Source organism: Drosophila sechellia, chromosome 3L (genome assembly GCF_004382195.2).
Source record: "Drosophila sechellia strain sech25 chromosome 3L, ASM438219v1, whole genome shotgun sequence".
NCBI classification, from domain to species: domain Eukaryota; kingdom Metazoa; phylum Arthropoda; class Insecta; order Diptera; family Drosophilidae; genus Drosophila; species Drosophila sechellia.
The window spans coordinates 10777348-10802400 of NC_045951.1; the positions used below are offsets into that span (position 1 = coordinate 10777348).

The 25053-nt window shown below is 41.4% G+C and overlaps 4 protein-coding genes across 7 annotated transcripts; 2 read left to right on the plus strand and 2 right to left on the minus strand.

Moving 5' to 3' along the window:
- On the minus strand, nucleotides 1-13796 carry LOC6605207 (proton-coupled amino acid transporter-like protein CG1139). Of its 4 annotated transcripts, XM_032718140.1 has the most exons (7): nucleotides 9957-10097; nucleotides 9646-9819; nucleotides 3524-3594; nucleotides 3144-3290; nucleotides 1174-1986; nucleotides 948-1107; nucleotides 1-810 (listed from the first exon to the last, which is right to left on the minus strand). In XM_032718140.1, the coding sequence occupies exons 2-7, from the start codon at nucleotides 9697-9699 to the stop codon at nucleotides 547-549; spliced, it is 1509 nt and encodes a 502-aa protein (XP_032574031.1). In that variant the 5' UTR covers nucleotides 9700-9819; nucleotides 9957-10097; the 3' UTR covers nucleotides 1-546. The 4 variants fall into 4 exon arrangements, with proteins under 4 accessions (XP_032574031.1, XP_032574032.1, XP_002030045.2 ...); XM_032718141.1 differs by lacking the exons at nucleotides 9646-9819; nucleotides 9957-10097 and adding an exon at nucleotides 13721-13796; XM_002030009.2 differs by having other exon boundaries at nucleotides 9646-10100.
- Nucleotides 12676-17779, plus strand: LOC6605208. The gene is made up of 3 exons (XM_032718144.1): nucleotides 12676-12854; nucleotides 14593-14801; nucleotides 17425-17779. The coding sequence occupies exons 2-3, from the start codon at nucleotides 14622-14624 to the stop codon at nucleotides 17551-17553; spliced, it is 309 nt and encodes a 102-aa protein (XP_032574035.1). The 5' UTR covers nucleotides 12676-12854; nucleotides 14593-14621; the 3' UTR covers nucleotides 17554-17779.
- LOC6605209 (proton-coupled amino acid transporter-like protein CG1139) lies at nucleotides 17646-23193 on the plus strand. The gene is made up of 7 exons (XM_002030011.2): nucleotides 17646-18000; nucleotides 21082-21235; nucleotides 21297-21483; nucleotides 21549-22174; nucleotides 22238-22413; nucleotides 22477-22632; nucleotides 22691-23193. Exons 2-7 carry the CDS (start codon nucleotides 21084-21086, stop codon nucleotides 22780-22782), a joined length of 1389 nt encoding a protein of 462 aa, XP_002030047.1. The 5' UTR covers nucleotides 17646-18000; nucleotides 21082-21083; the 3' UTR covers nucleotides 22783-23193.
- On the minus strand, nucleotides 23061-24772 carry LOC6605210 (uncharacterized protein YER152C). Its single transcript, XM_002030012.2, has 4 exons — nucleotides 24499-24772; nucleotides 24313-24434; nucleotides 23947-24248; nucleotides 23061-23881 (listed from the first exon to the last, which is right to left on the minus strand). Exons 1-4 carry the CDS (start codon nucleotides 24658-24660, stop codon nucleotides 23211-23213), a joined length of 1257 nt encoding a protein of 418 aa, XP_002030048.1. The 5' UTR covers nucleotides 24661-24772; the 3' UTR covers nucleotides 23061-23210.
- Between the last annotated feature and the right edge of the window lie 281 nt (nucleotides 24773-25053).

The following is a 25053-nucleotide window of genomic DNA, read 5'->3' on the forward strand; positions in this document are numbered from 1 at the left end:
TTTGTGTAATTGGTAATATGTCATGATTATTGAATTAGGGCGTCGATAATGTACAGAGTAAATCAATGATAAAACAAAATAATTGAAGAACGAAAACAAACTTCCGCTGCGTCCGTCTATCTTGGCTTAGTTCGAGCAGGAACTAATTACGACTAAGTTGTTGTCAAAATCACTACGATACAAAATCACTTCTACAAGAATTCTCTAAGTAACCTTAATGCCACGCCCCCTCGCACCAACGCAACTCCTCGGGGGCGTGGCACCGACTAAATCGAAATACTTTTGTTGTTTGATTGCTGATACCCGCTATGGGGTTTATGGATGTGAATATATATAGATATATATATATATATATCAGGGATCGAAGCGGATCGAGTTGGATCGGTGGAGGGAAAGGACGGGGCGGGATAGGATAACCAGAGGGCGAGGCGGGAAGTTTCGGAGTCCTAGAAAACTTGGGTTAGCCCTAAAATTAGTTAAAAACTTAACTTAGACATCCCTGTGCTTAGAAGAGTTTCATTAAAGACTACGTTAAATTAAATTAGCTCAGTGACCGTTGCTGAACTCGGTGTGGAATTCGATGATGCTGACATAGGTTCCGGCCACGAAACCCACCACGCCGAACAGTATCAGTCCGGAGTTCTTCCACAGCCGCCAGTTGAAGCGCCCGTATCCGGGATCCTCATGGTACACGGCCAGCTCAATGGTCGCCGGAACGATCATGCCCAGCGTACTCAGGCACACCGCTCCAATTAGCGAGATGAAGGGTCCCAAGTTGGGCAGAGCCACTGCGATTCCGCAGCACAGGAGCTGGAAAGGAAAAGGTTTTCGGTTAGAAATGAGGTCTCTTAACTTGAGATGAATTTTCAAAGCAGTTAGTCGATTCAAATTCATATTTAAAATCTACTGAGAAAGTAGAAAGCTAAAAAGTTGTTCGATCAACTTACCACCAGAAAGACACGAAGTCCGTATTCACAGATGTTCTGCTTCTCCGGACGGATCTTGTGCTCCAGACCCTTCCACAAAATCGTGACGGGCACGTAGAACTGCAGGGTGAAGGTGAAGAAGATGGCGATGGCAATCATCAACTTGACGGATTGGGCCAACCTGGAAAACAAATGAAAGAGGAGTAAATACCCTCGATCTTCTTATAAGGAATAGTAAGAAACCTACTTATCATCCAGGGGCAGATTCAGCGTAATGCTGGCTTCGGTGGCCGAGCCGTACTTCAGAAAGCCAAAGAATCCAACCAGGGTGTAGAGGGCAATCACCAGACCCATGCCGAAGTTCAGTACAGATGGGCAACCGATGAAGTGGCTGGGGTTCTTCATGTCGTTCTCCAGGGACATAACTACACCGATGCCCTCCAGCGCAAAGATCACGGTGCCGAAGAACAATGGCCATTCGGTTACACTCACAATTCCAGGACGTTCCACGGGTGCAGGAAGATCGGAGAACATATAGATGAAGGTGATCACGATGCCCACGAACATCAGGATGTTGGCTAACATCGAGAAGGGCGTGAGGAACTTCAGGTTTCGTATCAGGCACATGAAGATCAGCGGTGCCGACACGATCATGATCCAAACTCTAATGCCCAGAACCGTTTCCATATACACCCGCACGACCTGCTCCACATTGTTGGCGACGAACACCAGATAGATGCAGCAGCAGCCCAGCAAATCGATTACCAGAAACGTATTGACCATGAACCGGATGAAGCGTGACCAGCGATTCAGGGCGGGTGGTCCGTCGAGGAAGGCCTGTTCCGCCACATCGGCGAATCCCATCATCGGAATTTTGCGACGGCGGCACAGGATGTGGGCGCATTTGACCAGGATGTGAACGCAGTAGGTGCACAAGGTGCCCACCGCGAAGGTGGCCACCAATCCGAACCACAATCCAGCGTGGGAGAAGGCCATAGGCATGGCCAATATCCCAGAGCCCAGCGATCCCTTTAGCAAGTGTACAAATGTCTCGAGATCCCTGGAAAAATTATGATTAATTTGTTTGGGATCTTATTGAAATAATAATCTACTTTCAAGACTTCCGTACTAAGACTATATATAGGAACACCACTTTCCACTTATCCTATATCTGTGTATTATGATTTTTTCGGATTTAGACTAGCTAGATAGTTAGTGAAATAGGTATATACAAAAAGTATACGCTTTTATTATCTAAAATCAGACAGAGTTCTCGACATATACTGAAATAAAAATAGATCACTTTTGCGTTGCCAAAAAAACTATTTCAATTAAATTATTGGATGCATGATGGCGTGATGCACTGCTGCACATCTGATTGTGGTGGAAATTAGGGATTTTCCCGCAAGCCACGTCAATGACGTAGTTATTCAATTAATCACTCATCTGTATACTTTAAAGTATATCGCACCGAATATTTTTGTATATTTTGGTAAATAATTATTCTAGTGAGCTGTTGAAAAACTGCAGTTCACAGTTCTCGGCATTTTCCTCTCACGCAATTGCGAAATGCAAGGCCTGGCGGATGCGTTTTTCTCTATCAGATGAAAAATCGGAGGGCGGAAGGCTGGGTGGATTCCTCATTCCACTTGCTAAACGAGTCGAGCAAAACATTTGTCGGCGCTTTCGTTTTATTAGCTCGTTCGCCCGAGATTTTCATCTGCGATTTTACTTATTTTTAGTTTGGAAAAAGTAGTTTGCCAAAAACGTCCAAGGCCAATGTCAATACAGTTGCATTTCCGTTCTTTTCGCTTTAGATCGATGCTAAGTCAAAGTCATTAGATCGGTTAAAGGTCAATGACGCGAATGGTGGTTTGTAATTAAGGGAATTAGTCATCGAGCATTTAACGACTTGGATCAGCTGCTTAACGGGGGTGCCAACAAAAATTGTGTACGTTAAGGTTTTGAATACTAAGTAAGGCATGATATTACAGCATATGTTTTAGGTGCCAGCAAAAATCGTTTAGCAAAGTATGTTTCTTGCTCACATGTTAAATTAAACCTCTTAAAAACTGTTTAAAATTTAAGTAATATTTTCAACAATTACAAGAATATTTAACGGACAGATTACAAAGTCAGGAATTCTCCCCAATATATCTCTATAAATTAAAAATTCCCTTTTAATTTAAATAGAGTGTAAAAACACCGAGTACTTACGATGTGGGATGCTCCACCTTGCGGTGCTCGAACGGATTGTAGTTGCCATCCTCGGAGTCGTCGCCTTTTTTCCGAGAGATTACCAACGGAAGCGTCGATCCTGCCGCCTGCTGGACGGGTACGTCGGCCATGTCCGAACGGATGAACCTATCCGAGGAGGAGTACATTTCAAACATGGTCGTGGAGGACTCGTTGTCGATGTTCTTGTACATCGCGATCGGGTTTCTTTAGCCGTAACGCAATCGAAATCGGATTCAAAGACAACGTGGCCGATGGCTGTGGCATCGACCAGACGAATGAATCGATTCGTCCCGGCCGTAGAATCTCGATCTCTATGGGATCTACTCTCGTAAGAGTCGGAAATAAGAGGTGATACTCACTTGGATTGCCCGCCTTTGCCGCCTTTGGGCTTCTCGTTTTCTCCGTAGCCCGCAGTGACCGTCGGGATTTTCTGCAACGAGAGGAAAAGCGGCCAGAAAGAAAACCAAAAATGAGTACGGATCGTGAAAAGCGTATAGAAAAATCATAGAGAGCGAGCTGTCATTTTCGAACAGCAGCTAAAGTTATGTAAAAGCTCTTCGCAGCTGCAGTGCGCAAAAAGGAGGAACCAATGAATTGTGGCCCAAAGGCGGAAAGCAAAAAAAATACGCAAAAACAAGATCAATGAACAAGTTCAATGCAGTTTTATGACACAAACGAAATAGATAATCTATTGCTTTAACTACGGAATAAGATTTGTAACAGGTGGCGTATGCGCGATATTTAGGCTTTGGCTGATTTAGCACGGTTCGTTGACTTTGCCACCTGCTGGTCCAACGAGGTGGTCATGACGCCGGATCCGCTGGTGGCCACCGGTGGCGGTCCGCCTCGTTTCAAGGACATCTTCAGCTTATGGCGTGACAGGGCTGCGCCCGAAAGATGCTGCTTCCGACCGGAACCGGAAATAGTGCCTGCGGAGCCACCAAAGCTGGAGAGACCCAAACTCTGTCCCTTCTCCGTCAGCTGCTCGCGACGCGGCGGCAGCGGCGGCTTTCCAGCGGGGGCGTTCAGCTTGAGGTCTTCCAAGGTCAGGCTGGAGGATGGACGTTCTTTTCCAGTTGGGCGGTGGGCGTCACTGGGTGTGTGTGTGTGTGTGTGTCCGAGTCGCGGGAGAAATCTCAGCGCGTGACTCGTGCAAATGGCGACAAGCAACTGAATCAAGGCGGACAGCCAGCGATGCAATGACGGCGACAAACAAAACACCGCCCCATCGCCACACCACCGTCAAAAACAGCAAAACCCAACCAACCAACCCAACCAGCCACCCACCTTTCAGCGGATTCTCTCTATAAATGCTCTTGAGTGGGATCATACATTCGAGTATTCCCAGACAGCCAGCAAGTTCACAATTTGCATTATTTTCCTTTAGTTTTTGGGTGCAGTCGCCGCATGACGTCACAGCATAATTAAATACCTCTCTCCCACACGTGACGCAGTGCGAAAAATCGTGGAAAATCAGCGGGTCGAGGGTGAGAGTTTTTTGAATAAATTGTTTTTCAACGCTTTCAAAATAAAACGACCGCTGGGCAGCGTTGAGACTAATGAGGAAACTGCGAATTTGTGCAACAAATACGTGCTAAAAGGCACAAAAAATGAGCACAAAACAAAGCATTTGCTTAATTGTCCGCTTAATAGAAAACGCGATTTGACAAACTTTTTTTACTTATTTTAAATTTTTCAAATCAAATTTAATAGTGGCGCCACCTAGGGGATGTTAGCAGAAGTTAAGGCTCTGGCTGTTAACTAGCACACTGCTAACAGAAGAATGATAACATGACAACGGTTAACAGTGAACGGGTAACATTGTGACTTAAGATCAAAATGCTAAATGTCAAATATAATGTAAGTAATGTAAAATACATGTAAGTAATGTTGCAGAAGTAAAGCAATTTCCGATTAAATAAATTATCATTTTTAATTTTCTGTAAATTTTCTCATTTAAGAGGAACTTTGAATGTTCGAAAAATTTATATTAAAAGTCCAGGTAATAAAGCATAAATACCACCAGACTTTAACCACAAAACTTGAATATTCAAAACATTTTGGGACTTTTCTACGCTCATTCATGCTTGATTGATTACCGCCCGCCGAGTCTTAAATCTGCCCAAACAAATTTTAAGAGACCGATTTGCGCACATTTGCTAACAATTTGTACATGCAGCCTCTTTCCGCTTCGAAAAACATTGAACCCATATATTACTCGCAGAAAATCGAGTGCGCAAATGCAAAGGCAAACAAAAACGCGGTCTTTGGATTACGGAAAGTTCGAACTTGAAATAGATAGCAAAATAATTAGACAGCTGCAGTGCCAACTAATTGCGACAAAGCGCCATTCAGTCAGTCAGTTAGTCAATCATTCAATCGCACACATTGTACTTTAAGTTAATGTTCAATTTATCTCAGTACAGAGAGCAAAAAAATGTAAATACAGGTGACAATCTAGGAAACTAAATATATCTAAAAGCCTCAAATCTGCTAAAATGATTGAGATATGCAAAAAATAAAAAATTAATTGTAAACTTTTTGTTCAAATTTATAATTTGGGTTACTAAATCCTTGAATATCAATGTTATCCATTTTTCCATTGATAACGATTATTTAACAAATATAATAAATTAATAAATGCCCAATAAAATGACAAATTTGAAATTAATTGTTTAAATTTGAAGAAATGGTAGGTTTCAACGAAAAAGAACACCCTTAATGCATTAATATATACCCGTTTAAGTTACTAGATCTATTTTGTGACTGCATCGATAGTGGACCAATTTGCTTATTGCGTTGCACTTTTTTATTGCATTCTAATATCGTGAGTTTAGCAAACTGCAGCAAAAATAAACAGAAACGTGTCGAAGGCAAAAAAAAAGTAAACATAGTTGGGCGTGGGGCATTTTTTTGGGGGGGAAAAAAGGGGCAAAAAAGGGAGGAGCCGCCCCAGAAGCACGACACGTGTCACTGCATCGACTCAAGTTCAGCAAAATGGAGTCAAGTGTAGTTAACATTGCAAAGTGTGTGACGAATGGGCGCAGAAATAAGGGGCGCTGAATTGATAATGAGCGATTGATAAGAGCACGGGGCAAAACAGAAGGCTTGCTAGCCCAATTTCTATTAGCACATTTCATATATACTGTATTAATGATCTTAAGTCAGTTATATTCGTCTTATGCTGTCTGAAATCCATTTTTATTCAATGTCAAATATAACCGAAAGCAATATAGACTCAAAGCGAGCGGGTTAATTATAAAATTCACCTTATTAGACGCCCATAAAGCCCCACCCACAACTAGTTTCGCACGCAGAAAGATAATGCCCCCAAATACCAACAAATCGATTCGCTGCTTTGCATTGCCGCCCAACACGAAATAGTTATCTCTTCCAATTAGCCACAGGCAAATAATGCAATCATGAATGTTAGGCTTATTTAATAATAGATAATAGTGATTTCTGGAACTGCGCAAAACACTTGTGTAACCTGAATAGTTTGTATGCTGAACAAAAAAAATTTTACAAAAAAAATATACAAAAGTGCATCAGTCACTGTCATTCAGCAAAAAAATCGCTTAATTTACGGCAGGTATTTCCCGATTTCCACGCTTCTCCCAACCGATAATGATACGGTTGGGAAGCCTATTAATTAGGCTCTTCTTATCTGGCCGAGAATCTCAGCGGCACTTACAGCACTCGCGAATTCGCCGAGATTGGGTGACTAATCTGGCTAGGGTGACGCCTTCTTCCGGACATGACAACCTGTGGCATTTGAACCACCCTTCCCCTCCTAATAACCCTTTATTTCTACCTGTGCAACTGAGCCATTTCGTGTGCTTTCCTAATTAAAACTGTCAATTGGGAGGGATGTAATGGCGAATGTAGTAGCCCCCAACGAACTCCAAATGCGCTGCCCCAACCTGGCGTGCCATTGAACTTATGTAAGCGAAAAAAGTGGAAAAGTGGATGTGGAAAAAATGGAGAACAGAGCCGAAACAGAAACGCAATAAAACGAAACTGAAAATGGCAAACGACAACAAATTTCAGTGGAAAATTTTTGTTAGCAAAATGTGAAGCACAAAAAAAATGCATTGTGCAGTATGCAGTTTGCAGTTTGTGGTATGCAAACTGCGAGAATTTAAGCGCTGAACTCGACATCACGGGAAATTCACGTGTCCGAGGGTTCAGTTCCCTTGAAAATGTCGCCAGATCTATTTATTCCCCCACATTTCCTGCTAAATGGGTGAAACACCCCTGGACTGCAACCATGGCGCCTGCAATTTCCGATATTTGCCGATAAGAAACGGTATATGGGTCATGCTGCACGGATCTCAACGAATCACGAGTGCCCTACCAAGTTAGGTCGATCAGTCCCATGATCGCGATGGGGATACAAATGTCACTGGCGAATTAAATGCCTTGCGTTTCATGACATTTCCAATTTGCAAGTACAATCAGAAGATTGATTGCACGCTTTCGACTGACCGATAAATGCAAAATTAAATTAAGTTGGGCACTTTAAAAAGTATCAAAGTTCAGAGAGAGGTTTTATTAGTTTCTATTTGGCTTTACGTTTTTAAGATGTAAAGATGTAGCAAATTAGAAATAGTAATAACTTTAATGACCCATCAAAGTAAAAGATACAAATTGAATTTGCTATTAGATTTTAAGCCTACAACACACATATATTATAAGAATGACTATTATATGCAACTGAAATATAGGTTTTTGACATTTAAGCCTAGCTTACAATAAAACTGGTTACCTCAAATTTATGAAACATATTATGGAAATTTCTGGAAATATATTATATAATTTCGCCTCTTATCTAAGAGGCTATCTTATCCAAGTATTTGATCATCATTATCACTATAATGAATTTCTATTATAAAACCCACTTATAAGCAACTATTTCTAGATGCCAACTCAGTTAGTTACTTAAAATTGCATTAGAGCTTGAAATCTATAATTATCATTCATTGCGAAATGTTCCTCTTGAAAGTTCCACATAGTTCTACAATTTCAATTGATTCCAACGCCAATCCAGTTGGATAGGCACAATTACAGATCGATCCAAATAGCCCGTAGGTGTTCGAATCGAAATCGGATCAGACCAATCGGTTGTCGATTTTTGGAACAAAGCCCAGCGATTGTTATTACCTGAAATGTTCAGGTTTCGGTTCGGGTTTCAAGTGCAGTTCTGCCGCAAAATGCAAGTGGTGGGGTGACACGGAGCGAGCAGTTTTATGCTATATTGTATATAGAATGTATGGTTGTAGCTACAGAAGCTTACCCCTTCATTGCAGTGGAAAGTTACCGAGTGCGAAACTAAAAACCCAGAGCTCGAATCGGTGCCAAAACCAAAGTGTCAAATCAGCGAATTCCGCGCAGTACGATTTTTTTAACTTTGGCGCTTGCGCAGCAGCCGAAAAAAAGAAATATTACACGAACTCAAAATTCGCTGACACAATGTAGGTAGGGGCTATGTGTTCCAGTCATAACCGGTCGCCCGAATGCCCTACACTCAACGCAACAATGTCCATTGTTATTATGCCCAAGTCCCGGCACACATAAAAGTGCAGCTCGGCGAGTGGAAAATTCCACTGGGTGCCCTGAAAATAGGCAGCAACCGGAGGCACAACAACAACAACAAATTGTTAGGAAAAGCGGGTGGAAAACTGTTTGGCCTGTTACTCATAACAACAACAACAGAGGCGATAAATAAGCAAGCGGCCAAAAAGGAAAGTACAAAGAAATGAAATGGAGGAATCACCGAAATCATCCCCGAAATTAGACTTTACTTTGTTATCAATCCAAACAAAACATTAGCCCACAAATTTGCATAAACAATCATTCAAATGTAAAGCGCGGCGAGCAACGATCGATCAATAAATAAACAAGGCATTAGTGGGTTAAGTCCCGGGACTTTCGAGCCAAGTGCGGGAGAAAAGGTGTCACATCACATGTCCGTGATAAAAGCCTTTATGCCAAATTAATCAACGGAAAGTTTCATAGTCTACCGATGATATGCAAAAATCGAAATGCGCAAGAATCTAAGAGATTTAACTTAGGGGATTTTAATCTTTAACGTGCTTAAAGACAGGAAGTGGGAAATTTAAAATTCATATTATAATTTATCCTTTTGAGATCATTTAGACAGTTTCTTGGTAGAACTTAAAGTCTTGTCTACAGATCTAAAAAAGCAAAAAGCAGGATAACAAAGGACCTTCTCTTCAACTTTCCAGAACATTCTATTATGCTAAAGTTATGCGCCCTGAACCCTCAAATTGCAAAACATAGATACACAGCTATTTATTTCTATAAAAATCAGAAAGGACTCATAACTTAAGATTTTAAAAGAATGGTTTATATACCAATTAGAGGGAAAGAACAAAAGTTTAAAAATCAATTCAACCATTTGAGGTAATTTTCGAAGTTAATCCCCAACCTATTTGATTTATTTAGAAGAATTACTTACAGTGTACTCGGTGGGCGCCAGCGGCGTCCGCGAGTCGCTCTTATGGAAACTCATATTGATGGTAATCCTTGATTAGCCGATATCTCTGCGGATGCAGGATGGGGCCGTTGGGGGTTAAGATCCTTGGGCGCGTAACGAGAGCACCGCTCGAAAAGCGAGGCTGGCTTCCAAGCACTTATTACAGATACAAAACAGAATTGAATGACAGATTTAATAGCAATGATCGGGACACGTCTCAAAAGTGTGGTATTGGAGTTAGATTTGGATTTTGAGTTTGAATTTGAGTTGGAGAATAGAAAATGCAATATTACTAATGCAACTTGCGAGAGAGACCGTGACCGCAACTGATAATCAAATCGCCGATTTTTACTAGCTTCGAATTCGATCAATTCTTTCTATTCTTTCCGGAGTTCAGAAGTTCCGACAATCAACCGCACGGTTTGACAAACAGAACAAGAATGCCAAACCTTAGCGCTATAGCGACGAGTAATACCCCCGATTCCCAGACCGATTTTCCCGAAGCACACGCTGAGCGAAAGAGAGAGAGTGAGGGAGTGGGAGAGAGAGAAAGAGCTCGGGAAAAAAGAGAGAGAGAGAGCACTCGTCAGCGGGCATTTTCCGCTATAACGCTACCGCTGTCGATTTGAATCGAAGTTTCCCCCCTGATTTCACTGATATACCACCACTTTGCTGTTTTCCTTGAGGACAGAAAAGGGAAATCTGGTGATTTTATGGCGCACAGGTCGGCTACAGAATCGGTTCCGGTCGAGTTATTGGCGCGGACTTATAAGGCTCAAACATATACCTACATGCCATACATCACATGTGGCAACCGATAACGCGTATTAATTCTATGATAAAGCCGCAAAGGTAAAACGGCATAACTTCGAATTTAATGACTCATTTCAGAACTAAACCGATTTTTATTAACGAAAAATGATTTGCTTATCAATGCTGAAATAATTGGTGCCCAGCAAGCTTAACAACTAAAACTGTACTTTTTGAATTACATATTATTTAATTCCAAGCTATTTATAAACCTTTTTTGATATGTACAAAATGTTTTCTTTTTGTAATTTTTCATTAGGAGCATTTTATAAGCTTACTAACAAAACCTGCCAAAAATGCAAATGGCGAGAAAAAGGAAGTATTTTTTTCAGCGCTGCAATCTGGTGAATCAGTTTTCCTATGCAGATAAGAGCAGATAACCGATGGCCGGAAAAACTGGAATCGCTAATTAATTGGCGATGCGACAATTCCATGTGGACTGCCTCAATTGGCCGCCAATTGAAACGTGCGACCCCCACGAGAGTTTCGATAAATTATTTATTGGCTCCCGAAATTGATTGCCAAAAATAAGTGGCCAAGGGCTCAAGAACAGCCAGAAAGAAGTGTGGATCAGTCATTTGCTGAAATTAAAATCAATTTGATTTCTGCGTCGCATTTATTTATGGTAACTCGAAACGTGCGCCAACTGCATGTATGATATGTACTTCTCGTCAACGGTCGCTCCAGTCGCACTGAAACCAGTTCAAAGCGGTTGAATTCCTTGCGAATTATGGTCGTGGAAAATTTTGCAATATATCTGCAATTGTTTGAATCGCTTGTCGAATTCACTCAAACTTGACCGAGTTCTGGGCGAAATTGTATCTGGCGACGGATTCGATTGAGTCCACCTTGGATTTGGGCTCAAGGCGAGCAGTGGCCGTGCACCTCGATGCGAAACATAATTGAGATGTGATTTATTCATGCGTCAATTGAGGTATTCCAATTAGAAAGCCATGTCGCATTTCTTAAGGGATTGTTTTCGTTTTATTCAAATTGTAACTGACAGGAGTATTTGTTGCGCGAAAATGGTTGCCTACTTTTAGGACCTCTCGAAAGTGGCGCCACCTTTCGTCTGCTTGCGAAACCGCTTCGCTCCTCAGCCACAACCACACAACAGGTGGCGCATATGTGCTTCTCCTGCTGCTGACATTGCTCATACGCCCCCCTAAACAAACTGAAATTAGCGCAAATCTTAGCTCGTTTTTCGCGTGAAAAAAAAACACAACTTAATTTGTGCGACCTCTGCTGCCGATCACCACGGATTTAGCTACTTAACTTATAGAAAAACATATAAATAACAAGTGCAGCTTTCTCGGCAAATTCAGAATCAAGTCGTACTTGAGCGCTAATTTAAGCCAATATGAATCTGTGGCCGTTGTCGGGCGTGTTATTTAAGCAATTTGCATATGCAAAACTCAAAACGCACCCTGAAATTGGATTACCAGACGGGTTTCAGTCAAGACAAAGGTACATTGGCCATAATTACCTGAAATAAATACACTATAAAAACGCAAGCAAAATGCAAGCTCATTCGAAAGCGGAACGCGATGAAAAAGTTGGGTATTACCTAAGCAGCGCACTCCTTCCTTCCAATTGATATGCAAAGCACACACATACTCCATATATATAAAGCACACACAGTTCATCACTCACAACGCGTACATCCTTGGTCCATTCACAAAAAAACACTTGCGGCAAAAAACCCCCAATTAAGTCAGTTTATAATGCGATCAAGCTCAGGTTGTTGACTTTGAAGCCGACTCGCTGTCGATCCATTAATTTTCAGCAGCAGTTGATGAAGATGCATCGCTGGCACAATTCTCACAGCACTTTGTATTTCACACATAATATTTTTCAAAAGCTCACCTCTTGAGGATATAAATTTCCTTGATTTTAGGCACTAGTAATCATATGCAGCACAACCAACGCACTTAGTTTCCGACTTCAAACTAATTGTCTTGACTAATGCGAGCTACCAAGAAAGCAACTGACAATGCCGAATGGATAAGACTTCCCTATCTGGATGGGTGTATCCACAAAAAAGATTGAAAAATCCCAGGGCCAGGGTACAAAGTATCCATCCACCTGTGCGCTCAATGACGCTATTATTTATTAACTCCTGCAGATAGAAAGATGTGAGGACCCGCTTCCGACTAAAAGTGCTAGCATGTTAATTTAATTAAAAATCCATGTATTCCCCGCCTGATTAGGCCATGCAAAAATAGCCAATTGCCAGATAAAGCCAATAAGTAGCTGGAACAATTTTAGATATTTCTATAAATACAGGGCGCTCTAGAATCACCCTCTTAGTGATTCATAGACCCCGCCCTTTTATCACAATTCCGCGAAGCTAACTGCTTATTCAAAGCGCTCCGAGCTGGGTAAGTGTATAACCGATGTATAACAATGTGGCAGCCAGTTGGCTATCTCCACGCGCTTAACTAATGAGCACTTATGTCTAAGTACACTTGCTGCCAATGTCGATTCTATCATTCTGCGCTGATCCGCTCCATAGACCAGTCACTCTTAGGTAACATTCACTTAATGACAGCCCATCCTAAACTACTATGTTCCGAATCCGTAAGCAAACAGGGGAGCACCCACCCACCCGATAAGGCTGTCCTAATATCACCCGCCTTGTTTACACCCACCTAATTGCAATCTCAAGTGATATACGGTGGCAGTGCTGCAAATAAAAAACCCATTTCCTCTCTTATTCTAACATTCAACCAGCAAACCACTGAACTTGAAGTGATATCCTGATTTCCTATGATTTATCATCTATCTGAGATTTATCTGTGATTTACAATTCGCAAGCGAATTCGGTTTTAATCGACAGAATGATATCAATAAAAATATTGATGTGAGTGGTAAACATTTCTATAAAAAAGAAATCAATATGGATAGTTTTGAAAGCTAACAATTAATCAATCAATCTTTTGAGCTCCATAACATTTTGAAGTGGCAGAGTTTAAAGTTTAATTTAAGCTAAGAATATTTTTATTTAGTTTGCTTAAATAAGATAAATCAACTGTGCAGGTTATTTTGCTACATATAACCAATGACCATGACTTTTCCACCTAAGTTAATTGATTTCTGACTTATCCACGATTAGCACACGATTTCGAAAGAACATTTTGAATGACCGTAACCGAATTCCATAATAATCTGAATCCGAATCGATTGCGCCAATTGGGTAATCAGTTTGGAAACACTCTCGGATATATAACGCTTACGAGGCACTTACAGTATCACAGGCTGTGCCCGATCCGCTAATCACGGCTAACGTCATTGTTTCAATAAAAACGGAAACGCGTTCAATTAAATCGAGTATACGCCGCGTATGGCGACGGAGTTGTTTGTAGAGCGATTGGCGGACACAGAATAAAAGCGCGAATCTGGCCAGACATTCAATTTAAAACAAAAGTTAACAGTCGGACAGTGAGGCTCTATCTCGATCCCAAAGCTCTCGGAACTTGCTCGCAACAGCCCCGCCGATCTGCACCGATCTCCCCGTGAAACAATCGCACTTGGCAATGGCACTGGTTAAGCATGAGCATTAGCATTGAGTCAGTTGCTCGCCTGAACAGCTCGGGCTGAATGGGGGTCAGGGGTTCAGGAGTTGGTGGGTGGGTGTAGTACTATGTTTAGACTCTTTTTTATTGCAATTCCATAGCCAGACAGCAGAACGTGAGAATCAACTGAACACCGGAGACAGACGACATATGTCGGCCGATAAAGATGTCAGCGATCTTGTAGGCCAGTGCACACGCAGTACTTGGATCGCTCTTATCGGCCAGATAAACCCAGCATAAGGGGGAGTTATATTTCGTTAACGCTTTTCAGCTGATGGCTGATAATACGGCTAAAAGCTTAGTGCTTATTTTTGGCCACTTAATGCGGCTTATACCGGAACCGTACGCAGACGCATTCTTGTTTCTCTAGTTTGCTAGATTATATTTTTGAATAAATGAAGGAAATAGTTAAATGGAGAATGCAATTTATATTATGAGCTTTAGACATCTATGAGTTTAATAATAAATTACACAGAAGAAGTAAACATCACGAACAGCAATATATGTATTTTTCTCTTAATATTTTATATAATTGATCTTGAAGATATTTTGTTAAGGCCACGTTGAAGATATATGGCCGAAAGCTATTTGAAACTTGAACCCACACTTACGTTCTCTGGCGTCGACATGGCAGTTTGCGGATTTGTCGAGGAAACCGGCAGACCTTGCACCTTAAACCACCACCACGACGAACCTTTCACCCTGGCTAAGTCGGGACCAACTAAACCGATCGCATCCACGGATTATCCCATGGTAAGCTCTTTTCACGCAGCACTGGAAACTGTGTCACCCTCAATTCAAACTTCCTTCGCCGGGGCAAACGAGCTGAGCCGAGCTATAATGCCAACCCCAATATAATAATAATAATAATAAATCAGCACTCATCAGTGGCGCAGAGAGGTGTCCCAAATGGGATTATGGGATTCGCTCTTTGGTGCGCAATTCTTCGTGATTAAGCCAACGCATAGTGCCTAAAACTGTTTAGAGCCGCAAATTGAGAATAACAAAGCAATTTTTCAATTGAGCTGCCACAAATTTACACGCCGCTGCGATCCGTGATATATGGGTGGGCACAGTATGCCATATTCCAATCTGAAAGTAAAAGTTGGGGAAATTGGCGAGGCCAAAGGGCAGTCGACCACCTGACCCATTCGAGGGTGACATCGGCTCAACAGGGAAATGGAATTGTGATGTGAGTGGTGAGGAGATCTCTGGACGCGCGGCACGTGTTCTTTGTTGAGTGACACCACGCGGGGCAGCGCAAGTTCAGGGCGAAATCAATTTTCCCTTGCCCGTATTATGTGATTGTTACCCCTGGTGATGCTCTGCAATGCACTGGAAAAAAATTATAAGCCTTAGCACAATTTTCAAGAATTTATTTTTAAGCAAACAATGTAGTGCATGAAAAGTGCAGCAAAACTAGCTGTTCCATTGTTTTTTAACTAAGAGAAATATATAATATAAACATATAAAAAGATCCCTATACAATAAAGCATTCCACACGTAAATTTGAGCCCCAAATCATAAACCAATACATAAGTTTAAGTACTTTAAAATTATTTAACCCTAAAAAATGGTAACAATAAAAGCTTCTATAAAATACTTCCAGCTTAGCAAGATTTTTATCACACATTATAATATTTAAATAAGGTGCGTATATAATTTGACTCCCACTGTAAGCGTCAATATTCAACAAATTAAATATAATTTCAGTCAAACAGAGTGCTTTTGTTTATTTCGTGTATTTTTACACCTTATTAAATGAATTTCGCATGCAATTATCACACCGCATCGCTATATTTATCCACAAATGCGTTTGCCTTGCCTGGCCAGATTGGAAATATGTCATTTTCATAATGATGGCTAAATACAAATGCTTAAATCTAAAAGCTTTTTTTCAGGCACTCAATCAAATTAGTTTTTTCACCTCGAAAACATTGAAAACGTCATGGGAGATTTTCCTTGGTCATATCAGAATCAATGCTCGGCCATATAACTCATATTTTATGGCTATTTAGGTGCGAATTGCCAGCAATTCGGCTCGAAAATTAACACAAATGACTAAATTGCCGCTATCCATTGATCGAAATTAGTTAACCAACAATCTGTTAACCATTAGAGTGGATTCTCCAACGTCATTCCAAAGAAGAAATGCTGAAACCCAATTGGCAAACGGCCAACCAGATTACCTCTGACTTAGCCGAGCGTCATAGCCAAAGTCAAGATTGGCTAGACTAACGACTACGTCAGAGCCCGTCCATATGGCAACCGGTTTTATTGATATCCAATATATATATGTATATATCGGGTTACCGATCTCTGCGCAGCTATGCTCCGCTCTGCTTCACCGAGGGATAACTGGGTAATTCCCAGGCACATGCGGCGTATGCGCAATGCTGGCGAACTAATAAAACGCAGGAAGGCACGCGGCCACCGATCGAAATTTCATTTGGCCAAGTTAACAGGCTGTCGCAGAATGCTCCGCTCCTCCCCTGAAATCGGCGAAAAACCAGTTAACTGGCGCTGAGAAAGTGCATTAAGCCATCGATTCGTGTCCCCCGCGCTTGCAACAAAAAAATGAAAAAAAAATGAAAAAAAAACTGAAAAAAAAACATGTTAATTGCCAGTCGATCGAAGTGTCTTGCACTGCCTGCAATGGACATAGTAGTTGTTACTGGTTACTGGTTCTTTTGCCGTCTTGCCATAAGCCAGAGAATGTCCCGGCCAAATATTTGGCAACGTCTCTTAACCAAGGCAGAAAAAGTGGCCCACAGATCATGGAGATCGCTGGAGGGGACTGGGAAGGGGGGAACTGGGGGGTCTTGGCGGTATTGGAGACAGAAAGGAGCATCTCGATGGCGATGGTTACATGAGAAACACGTCGAGTGACAATCATAAAACGCTCAAAAACGGTTAACCACTGATGTTTGGGAACAGGGAAAGCTGGTTAAGGAAGAGCAGATTCCAACTCCCAACAGAGCAATCTTGCTCCAATCAAAAGGGTTAGGCCATAGATCTTACTCAAATTTGTATTTCAAATTTGAAAAGTAGAATGCACGGGCAATAAACCACATAGTTCGTTACTAAGCAAAATGACTAGCACAAATATTAGTTGAGCACGTTGGTCAAGTAATTAGTGAGGACTTCGATTAAACAAAAACAGTCTGGAGTTCCAGGGACAGTAAGATAAGATATATATATAAGATATATAGTATATATACTGGAAATTAATTTGTATATTTATCCTTTGATTTAGTTGAAGATTGAAGCATGAAACTTAAAGAACTAAAAGAGTCTTCAAATGTTAGTAACAAAGTGATGTAATCCTACAAATTAAACTATATAAAAGCATTTAATTAATCTTTGCTAATTCCAGGTGATTCCTAGAGATCCAAATGATGCACAATGGCTAACCCAGCATCCCTTAACCATCCTGATAGCCCCTTTCCACCGATTTCAGATGGCACTCTGCAAGTGTGCAAGAGGTTTCCCTGTGTGCCGCTAAATGTTGTCTGTGTGAAAATCGCTGTATGAGTATCGTTCAGCGTTTCGCGCGATGCTTAAAACTGGTGACCCACGTTGGGTCTGAGTTAGTCGTTAACGCGCGGCCAACACGATCACATCGCAGACCCAAACACAACCACACCGGACCCAAACTATACACCATATAGCATATGCATAGGCATAGTATAGTGTGCATAGTGTATAGTGTACATATTATTTAGTCTGGTATAACAAGTGCGCGGCGTTGCGAGATCGGCGTTGATTTAGATTTATGTTTTGATTCTTTCAACGAGTGTTTCGGCTAATTGCCAGTTGCTCAAAGTTTGATCAGCCGTCATATTCGATTATTCAACAATTTTGCTGGTTGGAGTTTGGATATTAAACACAAAGAATTGCAGTTACTATTGCTGAATTGAAATAAAATTGTGTTTTATTTTTACAACCACCGGTAAGTGAGTGATACATATTTTGGGGTTAATTAGTCAGCGGAAGTCGCTAAGCGCAACTTTTGCAAATTAGTAAGTCGGGCACGAGTGCACAGATCGTTGAGTTCACTTTAGCTAAGTTAAGTGATCTAAGACCCAATTAATTGCAGTTAAATTTAGCCATCAAATGCCTGACGCAAATTATTGATCGAGTTGCCAAAATTTGCTCGCGAAAGTTTAAATTGCCGTCAGCTATTCAAGATATGAGACTCAGCTCATTTTGAATATTTGCACAGTAGATACACTTCTTGGCAATCATAAAGTCTATATATATATCTTAAGATAAGTTGAATACACAACTTTGTGTCAACAATTTCAAGTCCTTTCACAGCGCTTAAGGAAAAATGTAATGCTACAACCTATCTATATCTTAATCTATATAATCATCAGTGGTCATTGCCAACAACCAACCATTGATATTTTACAGATAATAATCATAAGTGATCAAGTCTTTGAACAATATTAACAATGCATAGCTATAAGTCCACCTACTTTTGTTTGATTTGCAAGTTTGTTTTCTGATATGCGGCATAAGAGTGTGATAAGGAACATGGCTTTCAAGCCACATCACTCATACGTCCAGTTGGTCAAGCTGATGTGTGGCAACACACAAAGATCACTGACTTCACTGACATTTGCACTCCGCTGATATTAAATTATTTAGCTGGCTATTCTTGAAGAAGATTACCAACTACAAGTTAAGTGAATGGCACATGGATGTTAAGAAAATTACTGGTTTGAAAAACTACTCTTTCAATTTCAAAGCGTAAAAAGGCTAGTTATGGAGCTTTACTCAATTAATTAATAAATTATTTGATTTTTTTTTTAAGTACTTTATAGAGAGATAAATATTCAACAGTTGCATTTGATAGCCCATTTTCCTCACTATAATTTTCTCTTTAAAAATCGTATTATTTCAAACTCTACTCGTTTTCCTCTCTCTTTCGCTCACGCAAAATTAATTATCGCCTTGCGTGGAAAATTTCATTAAAAAACTGGCACTTGCAGTTGTTGCGCTACCACATTGCGATCTTTAAAAAACAGTTGGCTGACAAAACTTTTCCAGCTGCTCGGAATGTAGCTATTGCCAAGAACTTTTCCTTTCCCAAATTCACTGCCAGACGGGCCAAGACGGTGGAAAACTGTAGTTTCGAAAACGAAATGATAAAGCGGAGCAAGGCCGACGTCTTTTGGTTAAAGCCAGCCAGTTAGAAGTCGTTTGGGCCAAGTCAAGAGATTCCAAATCCACGAACAAAGCGGCTAACCAGAAAGTCGCTGATGCTGACAATTGAAATTTGTATTCCGCTGGGGAGCAGCTAAGGCCAAATACACTGGCCTGGCTCATTGAACTTGGCTAACTCTCGCGAGTCTAGACGGCTAAAAGCCCACAACACAACAGTGAGTAAATAAAAGCACAATAAAGCCCAAAATAACAAAATAAAAACAAAACAGAGAGCTGGGAGAGTCGCGTGCCGCTTTTTTAATTGATATTCCACAAGCGATTTATCGTGGGGAATTCTTGGCTCAGTAAAATTTTCAAAACTATAAATTTTTAGGCAGCTGCAATAGAAAGGTCTAAATCATTTTGCGGCCAAGTCAAAACAAATTGACAAATTGCAAATCGGCACAGTCACAAAATTAATTTATTAACATGATGCGAATCCAGTTAAAACCGCCTGCACTTCATTAGTAAAACAAACTAAGGGGATTTGTTTTATTTTAGCATAGTTGGAAATAAATTATGGAAATTATTTCGGCGAATTCGGTTTTGCGTCTAGTCTAGACTTTGTCTATTTTTGGTGGTGATACCACCAATAACGCGTAAGCCGGAATTAGACTATTAGAAAGTTATCTGAATAATGACATAATTAGTAAAGAATTTCCCCAACAAATATATGAAATAATTGAAATTATATATATTTCCTAAAATTTCATAGTTTTTCCTATGAGCACATTGCGCATACGCCCAGTTGTGCTCATTGATGAATACTATTGTTTTTGAAATCTTTTCTATAGGATTTTCAGAATTTCCCACTAAATCATTAGCTATGCAATGCAGCAATTATTCCATTCATAAATAAATTATTTAGCATAGTTTTCCCATGTAGAGCCATTACTCATGTGTTCCCAAAAGTCAATTTAGTGTAATCAACGTCAAGAGCTGCCCATGGATCGGTTAATGACTTCCGCATATCTGAGACTTTGTCAGAGTTACGGAGAAAAAGCTGCCGTACTTAAGATTATGCAGAGAGTCATTCAGGTTATAGACCAGATCTGGGTGGCCTATAAGGCAGATGGGGAGTCAACTCGACTCGGACTTGCATATCATGTTATATGTCGTCCGATTGCAGATATTATCAATGAAAGGCAATTGCCAGAGGCACGCTCGTTAAACGACCCATTGAGAACCGGAAAAGTTGGCGTAATGTGCCAAAATTTCCATATCTTTTGGACAGATGAGATTATCTTAACTGGAAGCCGTAAAGTCTCAAATTGTCCGTTGTCACACGAATACATATTTTTTCCAATTAAGCGAGGGGCGGTGGGCGGTGGCGAACAACAAAGTCCGATTCTACAGACAAGTGACACTAAAATTGGCCTTTGTTGTTCGCTTCTATTCTATTTTAGCACGTCTCAGAACGCCGCACGATACTTGTAATGCCCAGGTACTCGTAATACCCGTAATACCCTAACATCCGAAAGGGGGCAGAACGCGGAATTGAGGCAGTCGGATTCGAAAATCGGGGCAATGATTCGCTGGCACTGAACTTGACATTTGCCGCAGTCTGCTTTCAATTTAGAAATATGTCAGCGGCGCAAACTATTTTCAGAGCAACGCGCAGCGTGCACATCACGCACTTGTTGCGCCACAAATGCAGATACAGATACAAATGCAAAACGGATATAGATAAAGATACAGATACAGCTGTAGATATGCGGTAGATTTCGAAGGAGTCACTATTCTTTAAGGGAGTGGGCTTTCGAGCTTAATTTATTCTAAAGAACTTATACTCCATTAATTAATAAATATTTTTGCTTAAAAGTCATGACCAAGAATGGACACAGCAATTCGGCTTACGTCGGCGATCATCCGGAGAAATTGGAGCTGGCGGAGAAGGGTCAGAAGAACAAGGCCGTAGTTACCAAGGATCCCGACTACAATCCCTATCACCATCGCGATGTGGAGCATCCCACCACGTAAGCGAGGATCTGAAGATAATTCCTGAAAATATACAATATAAAATATGATATTTTTAAGGAACTCGGAAACCCTGTTCCATTTGCTAAAGGGTTCGCTGGGCACAGGAATTCTGGCCATGCCGAATGCCTTTCGTAACTCCGGTTATATTACTGGATCCATTGGTACGATTGTCATTGGTTTCATTTGCACCTTCTGCATTCACCAGCTGGTCAAGGCTCAGTATGAACTGTGCCGCAGGAAGAAGGTGGGTTACGCACAGATCCTGAAGTTAGTTAATCCAGATTAATACCTACGCTATCTCCATGACAGATGCCCAGCATGAATTATCCAATGGTGGCGGAGACGGCAATGGGTGAAGGCCCAAAATGCTTCCGGGTTTTTGCTCCCTACATTGGCACAGTGGTTAACACCTTCCTGCTAATCTATCAACTGGGCACCTGTTGCGTTTACGTGGTCTTCGTGGCGTCCAACATTAAGGCCATTGTGGATGCAGTGGCCGATACCAGCATCGATGTGCGACTCTGCATGATCATCATACTGCTGCCCCTGATCCTCATCAACTGGGTGCGGAATCTTAAGTATCTGGCTCCGTTCTCCACGCTGGCCAACGCCATTACGATGGTATCCTTCGGCATCATCTGCTACTACATCTTCCGCGAGCCAGTCACCACAGAGGGCAAGGATGCCTTTGGAAAACCCTCGAACTTCCCGCTATTCTTCGGCACCGTCTTGTTTGCGCTGGAAGCCATCGGTGTAATCCTGCCCCTGGAGAACGAGATGAAGACCCCGCAGAAGTTCGGCGGCAGCTGTGGAGTCCTCAACGTATCCATGGTGCTCATTGTGTTCCTCTACGTGGGCATGGGTCTCTTTGGTTATCTCAACTATGGATCTGCGGTGCTGGGTTCCATCACACTAAACATGCCGGAGCACGAAGTGTAAGCTACAAACTAACAAGTTATATCCTAATTATACTGACTATTAAATGTGTCTCCTTTAAGGCTTTCCATGTGCGTCAAGGGCATGCTGGCCTTTGCCATTTACATAACCCATGGATTGGCCTGCTATGTGGCCATTGATATCACCTGGAATGACTATGTGGCCAAGCGCCTGGGCGCCCAACGGAATGCCCTGTTTTGGGAGTACGCAGTGCGAACTGGCCTCGTCCTGATCACCTGTAAGTCTGATATTCCCTAAATATATTCTTTGACAGTAATATTCATGGCTTTCTTCTCCGCAGTCCTCCTGGCAGTGGCCATTCCCAACCTGGAACTGTTCATCTCCCTCTTTGGAGCACTGTGCCTCTCCGCTTTGGGTCTGGCTTTCCCGGCACTCATCCAGATCTGCACACATTGGTACAATACGAAGGGTTTCGCAAAGGTCTGGCTGGTGTTAAGTGAGTGTGCTGATTAAATAGCCATAGACATCTATTTACTAACCAAAAATCCTTGCAGGCAACTTTGTGCTGATCATTGTGGGCATCCTGGGCTTGGTTATCGGCACGTATACCTCACTCAAGGAGATCGTGCTGACCTTTTCCGAGTAGTTTGCTTATGCGAGAACCTAAATCCGCCAGCGGGCATTCCAATTCAAGCGAAAGTATTATGAGCAATCGAAAGATATTGAAATCTGTAAACACTTGCAGCGCAGCACACATGACAAGATGCAGATGCAGATACAACTAGGGATATAGTTACAGTTGAGCTGAGATCCACTGTTTATGTGTAAAGTTATACTCTGAACTAATTGTTGTGTATTTGTATAGAATTTAACAGATTTGTGATATTTTAAGCGTCATGCCCAAGAATCTGTACAACAAACGTGTGTATATCATATATCTCTTTATATAGTAGATAGCTTCTTGATAAGTAGTTTAGTGCACAGTCACATCTTTTTAAGTCATATTTAAAGTACGATAGCAGATAACCACAATAATAAACACATTTTGCCATATTAAGATACGCCATGAGGAATCTATTGCAGGGCTATGTAATCCTTAAGTGCGTTGCAAAGTCTTCTAGCACCATCCACCAACTTTGCCTTCGGATAGAAGGCGATGGACAGGCGGAAGAACTGTTTGCCACTTTGGCCATCCGCAGAGAAGCGTGTTCCTCCTATAAAGTAGATCTTATGATTCTCCACGCAGTACTGGAGAAACTCTCGGCAGTCCAATCGATCCGGTAGCCGCACCCAGATGAAGTATCCGCCCGTGGGGCTGACCAACTTGCAGCAGTCGGGCAACTCCTCTCGAAGCACCTGCGTGGTGGCCAGCATTCGCTCCTTATAAGCCTCAGAGAACACAGCTATTTGCTTTTGGGCCAGCTTCAGCTCAAAGAGACTGCCCACAATCCCTGACGTGTAGTTGTTAAAGCATCCACCACTATTGGCAAATCCACTTCCATCTATAATAGGTTTCAGCCGCGGAGGAACCTCAAGCCAGCCCAGGCGAACTCCAGGACCCAAAATCTTGGAGAAACTACCATTGGAGATAACATGTCCTGCGAAGTCGGCATCTTTTCTGTCATCATAAGACAACAGGCGGCTGTGTTTGGGCTTTTCGCCATAGCTAAGAATATTATAAACATCATCGCAAACGACAAGGAAATCATAATTCCTAGCAAGTTTCACGATTCCACGACAGACCTCTATAAAAATCATACATAAAATGATGAAAATAGTTTAAAAGTACATAAAATACTCAGGAACCTACCTGGCGAGAATAGAATCCCCGTGGGATTATGATACGTTGGTATCGTATAGTAGATTCCCCAGAACTCCTTCTTCTTCGATTGAAAGCGTCGCTTGGAGACCTGCTCTTCAAGATCCTTCAGATCCACGCCATCATCGTTCAGCTTTACGGGAACTATGGTCAGAGTGCTAAAGTGTTTTATACTATCTAAAGCAATCATATAGGTGTACTCATCCACGAATACGAAACCCTCAAAGTCCAACATTGTGGACAAAAGTAGGTGAAGGCCATGTGTTGCTCCTGTGGTTACAATCAAATCCTCACTGAAAATCGAAACCACGATATTAATAAGATATAGAATAAGATCGGAAAATCATATAAGACTACCAATTGACGGGACTTTGAAACATTTCGGTGAAATAGGTGGAGATCTCGCGTCGCACCTCGAATGTTCCACTTGTTGGTCCATATTGGAAAATCAGCGACTGATTTTCCCGCTTTTCGCGTTCCTGCAAAGGGAACCAACCAACAACGGTCGTTATTAAGAGGGTATTGCGTAAGAGTCGTACCCACCAGACAATGATCTGTGGCCGTCCGGAAGCTATCACAGTTAGCGATCAGGAGATCTGTTCCTGGAGCACCCACTCCGAGATTTAGGATGTCCGGAGCATACACATTCCAATCACCGCCATCGAAAAGGTGCTTTAGCTTGCGATCTTGACTGGATTTCAACATGTTTAACGTTCTGTTCTTGGCATACTTATGCCTTATCTAAGCGATGTGTACTTGCATTTATTGTACAAAATGTGAATAGATCTAACATTTTAGTGCTCGTCATTTCATACCTATTAGTTGTAGCATATGGAGGCACGATGTTTTCCAGATTAAAGAAAAGCTATCGGATGTTAGCACTTGCCCCAATATTAATATGATTCAGTAACTATTGTAATCTATTATGTCTTTTACGTCATAACTAATACATATATTTGTTTTAAGATATGTATAAATGAATAGAATCATTACAACAAAAGTCTTCTCAGAATAGTAATCTTGTCTATTCTAAGTTATTTTTTAAAAGTTTAATATAGGGTATTTTACGTTCGAGTGTCGATAGACTAAGTTTATTTA